At 56.9% G+C, this 7,409-nt stretch overlaps 1 protein-coding gene across 1 annotated transcript in view; it reads right to left on the bottom strand.

The window, feature by feature from the left end:
- Nucleotides 1–2,565: 2,565 nt before the first annotated feature.
- Nucleotides 2,566–7,409, bottom strand: part of SGSM1 (small G protein signaling modulator 1) — a 107,713-nt gene continuing 102,869 nt past the window's right edge. The window contains exons 24-26 of the mRNA XM_062182315.1: nucleotides 6,787–6,883; nucleotides 5,204–5,371; nucleotides 2,566–4,457 (exon numbers count right to left, since the gene is read on the bottom strand). Of these exons, the coding sequence (XP_062038299.1) occupies nucleotides 4,369–4,457; nucleotides 5,204–5,371; nucleotides 6,787–6,883 (354 nt within the window). The 3' untranslated portion in view covers nucleotides 2,566–4,368. The remainder of the gene's footprint in view (nucleotides 4,458–5,203; nucleotides 5,372–6,786; nucleotides 6,884–7,409) is intronic.

Below are 7,409 nucleotides of genomic sequence, written 5' to 3'. Positions count from 1 at the left end.
AGGACATGAAGCAGGAGGAGGATGCCACCACGGAGCAGCCCACACTCAGGCCCTGCGTCACCCCCTGTGCTCGGGACCTGCCCCTGCTCTCTACCCTAACCTCACGATGGCTCCCAAGTTCCTTAACTGTCTCTCAGAGCCCCTCCCACCAAGACCCAAGGGAGCAGTTCTCTAGCCCAGAACTCAAGACCACTCACAGAGAGGTGCTGTGTTTATTTGGTGACAGAGAGAGGAGAGGGGCAGCTCTGGACCAGCCGCTCCAAGTCAAAACAGCAGGTGGGGGCCGGCGCTGTGGTGTACTAGGTTAAGCCTCCACCTGCGGCACTGGCATCCCATATGGGCGCCGGTTCTAGTCCCGGCTGCTCCACTTCTGATCCAGCTCTCTGCTGTGGCCTGGGAAAGCAGCAGAAGTCTTCCATCCGCTGGTTCACTCCCCAGAGGGCTGCAATGGCCACAGCTGCGCCAGTCCGAAGCCAGGAGCCAGGAGCTTCTTCTGGGTCTCCCACACAGGTGCAGGGGCCCAAGGACCTGGGCCATTTTCTACTGCTTTCCCAGGCCATAGCAGAGAGCTGGATCAGAAGAGGAGCAGCCGGGTCTAGAACCGGCGCCCATATGGGATGCTGGCACTTCAGGCCAGGGCTTTAACCTGCTGCACTACAGCGCCGGCCCCAAACTCTGCCTTTCAAATAAATAAATCTTTAAAAAAAAAAAAAAAAAAAGCAGGTGTCCCTCATGCACAAGGAGCCCTGGACATCACTGTGCCCAGACACGGAGAAAAGCCAGCCAGGAGGGGCCTGGTGTATTCCTGCATTGCATCCTAACACCATGGGAAGTGCCCCGGGAGGTGCGTGGTCCGGTGGCCCCTTGGAACTCTGCCGGTGGACTGAGCAGCTGATGGGCGCGATGGCATCTCAGCAGATTCGAAACTGCACCTTTCCGGAGCCTGTGCCTGTCCCGTCCTCACCGTGTTCGGCAGCTTGCAAGCCAAAACCACAGCGATCTGCCAGCCCTGTCATGACTCAGCAGAATCTGGTGCAAACTGCAGAGTCAGTGTGGATGTTTCCCTCGCTGGGGCAGAGACAGAAAGAGAAAAGGCAGGCAGAGAGAGCCTCCAGCTGCTGATTTATTCCCCCGGATGCCGGCAACAGCTGAGGCTGGGCCAGGCCAAAGCCAGCAGCCGGGAGCTGCACCCCAGTCTCCCACGTGTGTGGCAGGAACCTAACTACCTGGGCCAGCACTGGCTGCTGCTTGCCAAGGTGCACATGAGCAGGAAGCCAGAACCAGGCGCTGAGCTGGGGCTCGAACCCAGGTGCTCCGACACAGGATGTGGGTGTCCTGGGTGGTGTCCTGACCACCAGGCCAGATGCCCACTCTGTATCTCTTCCTCACAAACCCAGAGAGAGCGAGCACCGGGTTTAGGCCTGGGGTAAGAAATAGTATCTTGGTAAAATAATCCCATTTTGCTCTGTTTATGCAAATGACTCTGGCTTTCCATGTCTGAAGCTGACAAAGTGAACTGATTTGAAGAAAACTGTTAAAGATACAACAGTGTGGGTAGTCCACAGATATGGTCAAAAGTGGGTGACAAGCGCCTTAAATCTGGGAGACGCCCTCATCCAACAAGAGGACAGGACTTCCTGGCTGATGGGCCCACAGTGTCACATCTGTGAGCACCTGCTGAGAAGGAAAGAAATCGAAATCACTGCCTCCCCCCACCACCACCACCAAACTACACCCTCACCTCCCTCTGCCCCTGGGCTACTGGGACCCCAGGCCTGGGAGAGAAGAGAAGGGGAAGAAAGGAAGAAAGACAGGAGTTCACTGGCTGTTGACCACCATGGAATGGGCAGGGTAAGGCCTCCCAAGCTCCTCGCCAGCAGAGGGGTTCCTCAAGTGCCCATGGCCTTGGCCATCAGCTCCAGCCCTTCCTCATACACTCCAGACTCTCAGGCCTGGCATCCTGGTGCAGCCGGTTAAGCCAACACCTTTGACACCGGCATCCCATACTGAAGCGCCAGGTCGGGTCCTGGCTGCTCCACTTCTGATCCAGCTCCCTGCTAATGCACCTGGGAAAAGCAGTGGAGAATGGCCCAGGTGCTTGGGGCCCTGCCATCCATGTGGGAGACCTGGATGGAGTTCCAGGCACCTGGTTTTGGCCTGTCCCCAGCTCCAGCTGCTGTGGCCATTTAGGGAGTGAAGCAGCAGATTGAAGTTCTCTCTCTGTCCCCTGTCTCCATGTCATTCTTTTAAATAAATAAATAATTAATTAAAAAAAAAAAAAAAACAACACCCAGACTGTTGGCCCACAGTACCAATGGCTATTTTTACAGCACCATATTTTGGGTGGTTTGTTATAAAGCTGACCGACAGGGTGGGGAGGTGACACTGGCCTGGAACATTCTGGAACAAAGCCAGGCAGCTATGAGACTCTGATCCCCCTGGTGCAGGAGTGACGGGTGGGGGGAGACCCAGTCTTAGAAGCAAACATCTCTTTCTTTCAAATTACAAAAGGAAAAAAAAAAAATCCCTGAATAAAAAATGCAGCCGATCCGTGTAGTTCTCTGTTCATATATATTTTCTCTGTATTTAGACACAACTCTTCAGAAACACAAGCCACGTGGGCAACACGGACCACGAGAGAGCACTCCACAGACAGACTCCCACACACTCGAATCCGGGACACGGAGACACACGGGACGGACAGGGGTCTGAGTGACACAGCCAGCGGCATCGACACGGCTCACGGCAGTCACGACCACGGGCGCCCTCGGGAACACCCCGAGAGGAGGCAGAGAGGGGACGGCCTGCTGGACCTGGCCACCAATCTGTTAGAAAAATAAACACCAGCCGGGCGGGCTGGGCCCCGGGGTTTGCTAAAAATAACATTCTCTGGAGCGGGGAACAGCTGAGCGGCAAAATAAACTCTTCTCTGGGGGGCCTTGTGCACGTCCTCTCCCACCTGGGGACACTGGGGGAGCGGGTGCTGGGATGGGGCTGTGACAGCAGCTGCCTTGTCGCCATCCTCGCCTCCTGCTGGGGGAGGGGTCGCAGCTGGGGTCAGCACCCTCCTCCCTCAGGTGCAGCCACAGGGGAAGGACTACTCGCTGTCCTGGCAGGGCTAACGGGGCCCCTCTCCCCAGCGTTTCCACACCCTCCTCCCCCACTCCATAAATCCCAGCTGCTGTTCTCGGGCCACCTGGAGGTGGCACCGCTGTGCACAGCCATCCTCCCCGGGCCCCCCATTCCGGGGGCACCCTCAGAAGGGAAGAGCTGGTAGATGGCTCTATGGGGTAGACAGGTGGTCAGGTGCCCTAGCTCATCTGGGGTCTATGTGTGGATTGAGGACCTTGTGCATGAAGACAGCCCTGGCCCCAGCTCAGCCACAGATATCTCCTGAAGGAAATGCACGCCACCTTCTCTTGTGGCCCACCTGCCCACCCCCCTTGGGTCCTGAGCGAACAATGGCACTTAGAGGAAGTCCCTCCCACTGGCTTTCACCAGCGGGCGTCTGCAGACGGAGAGGTGGGGTCCTCCCTCGGGGGAGGGGAGCCCGATATGGACCCTGCCCTGCCTGGGGGGACAGAGAAACATGGGAGAACAGGACTCTAAGTAAAGCTGGCAGTCTTCAGGGAGGGGGCGGGGTCTCAGGACCCCGGGTGGTGGTGACAAGGTGGGGAGGGGCTTCCACTTGTGGCTCCTTCTCTACGCCCATGGCTCTCAAGTGGGGACAAGTGGCAATGTCTGGGGGTGCCAGTGGCATCGCATCAGTGGGTGCCAGGCCAGGGGTGCTGCTCAACATCCCACAATGCAGAGAGCAGACCCCCTCAAAAAAAATTCCTGGACCCCAAACACCAATAACGCCAGGGTGCAAAGACCCTGCCCTAAGAAGGGTTCAGCTACCTTTGAGAACATCGGCAGGGGTGGCAGAGGCCCCTGAGCAGATGGGGAGACCCGGATGTCGCCCCTGGACCAGGTCCCCAACAGACTCCCTCCCCAAGTGTCATCTGCCAAGTCGGGGGCTGGGAGGGAAAGGCGGAGGGGGTGGGGACGAGGAGCCCGTTCTGGGGAGCAGGGGCGAAGTGGTTTTCCCCCATCCACCGAGAACCCCCAACTCCCACCTGGGAGAGACCTCAGACTCGGCCATCTTTGGTCAAACAGGAAAACGTAAGGCTGAACTTGAAGGGGCCACCCCCGGCCCCACCCGGCAGCCACAACCAGGTGGTTTCTCTCTGCACAGGAGTCCTTGCTGGCGGACGCACACCAGGGCCCCGCTCCTGCTCCCAGAGCGGCCTTCAGCTGGGAGGGAAAGTGACGGAAGGACAGGCAGGTGGGAGGTGGCTCGGCGGACGCCACCTGGCCAGGTGCCCCTCACTTGTTCTCGATCAGCGTCTGCACCTTGTACACGAGGTCCCGGGCCAGCTTGAGCACTTGCTTGGTGTTGTGCCGCTCGGCCATTTCTGAAAGAGCAGACGGCAAAGCCCCGTGAGCCTCCCACGGTGTCCCTCCCCCAGAGGGGGCCCCCGGCTGCCCCCACTGAAGAATGGCTCTGGAGGGAGAGACTGTGGAGCAGGCTTGTACTTCCTCAGCGCCCCCCTCTGCACGGCAGGATGGGAGCAGCGGCCACTGCACAGGTTACTATGGAGACCAACTGAGATGATGCCAGCCAGGAAGCGCTGACAAACCATCAGCTCCTTCCACCCTTCACCTAAAACCCAGCGTGACTGCGAAGCTTTTTAAGAAAGCAAAGCCAGGCTAGCACTGTGGCACGGCAAGTTAAGCTGCAGCCTGCAACGCTAGCATCCCAGAGGGGCACGGGTTCAAGTCCCTACTGCTCCACTTTTGATCCAGCTCAGGTGCCTGGGGAAGCAGTGGAAGAAGATTCAACTTGGGCCCCTGCCACCCACATGGGAGACCAGGCTAGAGCTCCTGGCCCAGCCCCAGGAGCTAGTCATTTGCAGCCATTTGGGGAGTGAACCAGCAGATGGAAGGTCTCTCTCTCTATCTCTTCCTCTCTGTAATTCTTCCTTTCAAATAAATACATCTTGTTTTAGGAAGGAAGGAAAGCTACGGGGCTGGCATTGTGGTGCAGCAGGTTAAGCCTCTACCTGCAGTACCAGCATCCTCCATCCATCCCCCAGGAAGGGACCTCCCCAGCAGCCGCCCTGCCCCCTGCCCCAAGATGGAGCCCTGGTCGCATGGGTACCGTTGAAGAATTTGATGATGTCTGTGAAGTCCATGTTGTTCTCCAGGATGATGTCACGGTAGACTTCCACCAGGGCCAGCGCGATGAACAGCACATAGTGGGCGGACGACACGTGCTTGGCTGCCCAGATGGTCTCCCAGACTGAGAAGACGTCATCGTAGACCAGTTCTACAGAGACACGGCCACGCACACCCGTGGGGAGAGAGCCAGGGCCGAGACTGGCGCTGCTGCCCTCCCTTGCGACCATGCCTCCGGGAGAACTCCAGGCCACCTGTGCTTTGTGCCCCTGCCGGGTGCAGCGGCTGGAGCTCAAGCCAGGAGGGCAGGAGACCCAGACTCTCATTTGACCTCAAAAGCCTTGGTTTACCCCCTCGGTGAGTTTAATGTCCTCCCAGGTGTGACACCTGTGGGTGCAGGAACTGAGCATGTGTGGACCTACACCTGCCTTTTCCTGCTTCCATTCTTGCACTCCCTCCACCCCCACTAGCACACATGGGGCTCTCCCCCTGGGCCACGTAACAGGCAGAGCTGAGTGCTGTCTCTAACAGAGACCTACAAGCAAATCCTCCTTTGTCCAATACACTGGGTCTGAATCCTAGCTCCATCGCTGAACAGCAGGGGTCTGGGGCTGGTTATTTCTCCTCTAGGATCCTCTGTCTTTCCCCACCTGTACGTGGGGTGAGGCTGACAGCAGTGAAGGAGCTCGGACATAGAAATGGCTCAGCCTGGTGCTCGGCACTGAGCCACCACCTGCAGCCACGCTGGGTATCTCACATTCACACAACAGCAATGTGCTGGTACACATCGCTTCTAAGTCACGTGTGAAACACACGAAATAATCCCTTCCCCACGAGCATTAGAACTCCTGGTCTCTAACAAGCAGCTTCACAGAATGGGAGGGGACTGGGCGTTGGCGGTGGGGAAGGCAGCTCACTCCTGGCTCTGTCGTTCCTAGCTCTGAGTCCAGTTCTTCTCAGCCTTAGTTTCTTCATCTTTAAAATGGGTATCTTAGGGGCTTGTGGTGCAGGGTAGTGGGAAAAGCCGCTGTCTGAGACACCAGCATCCCATGAGGTCGCCAGTTCAAGTCCCAGCTACTCCACTTCCAAACCAGCTTCCTGCTAATGTGCCTGGGAAAGCAGCAGGTGATGGTCCCAGTGCTTGGGCCCCTGCTATCCACATGGGAGACCTAGAAGAAGCTCCTGGCTTCTGGCTTCAGCTTGGCCCAGCCCTAGCTGTTGCAGCCATCTAGGAAGTGAATGAGCAGATGGAAGATTCTCTCTCTCTCTCTCTCTCTGTTTTTCCCTCTCTCTCTCTCTGTCTCTCTGTTTCTCTGTCTCTCTCTTTCTCTTTCTCTCTCTCTGTAGCTCTGCCTTTTAAATAAATAAATCTTTTTTTTAAAAAAATTGGGCACCTTAACAGTACATACTGCATAGATGAGGCAGGTGCCCCAACTTGGTACTTGGTGTGTTACATTCTTTTTTGCCTTTGATCCAACACTCCCTCAGCCTCACCCCCGGGGTATCCTCTCCCCTGAGGCTCTGCTACACGGAGCTGGGGGACGAGGCTCCAGTTGAAGTCCATACCTCTCTTGAAGTCCAGCAGGAACCAGCGGTAGCAGAAGTAGAAGTGAGTGTAGTCGCCGTTCTGGTGCATCAGCTCGAACAGCTCTGAGTCCAGGATCTGTCGGGGAAGGAGAGGGCCCATCATCAACCTCTCGGGAGAAAGCAGCGCCAGGGAGGACAGCTGAGTAAATGGCCAGGAGGCACGAGCCCTTAGCTCCAGGGCGAGTTACAAAAGCTGGGCAGAGGACGGGAGCGGACAAGTCTCCAAAGAAGAGCTACAGGGGTCAATGAGCATTACTCATTAGGGAGGGGCAAATCAGAGCCACGAGACCTCTTTGCACACCCTGGGAAGGTTAAGAGCAAAATGACGGACAGTAGCAAGTGTTGGTGGGAATGTGCAGTAGCTGGAACCCTCATTCACTGCTCCTGAGGATGCAAAGCGGTGCACCTGCTATGGAAAAACAGTCGTGCAGTTCCTCAAAGCATTAAACACACAGTTGTCACATGATAGAGCGGTTCTACTCCTAAGAATCCTCCCAAGAGAAATAAAAACATGAGACGTCTGTACACTGGGGCTGGTGCTGTGGTGTGGAGGGTTAATGCAGTGCTGGCATCCCATATGGGGGCCGGTTTGAGTCCCAGCT

The sequence above is a fragment of the Lepus europaeus genome, chromosome 23, assembly GCF_033115175.1.
Source record: "Lepus europaeus isolate LE1 chromosome 23, mLepTim1.pri, whole genome shotgun sequence".
Classification (NCBI taxonomy): Eukaryota; Metazoa; Chordata; class Mammalia; order Lagomorpha; family Leporidae; genus Lepus; species Lepus europaeus.
The sequence above is the reverse complement of the archived record's forward strand: the minus strand, read 5'-3'. Positions and strand labels throughout refer to the sequence as shown.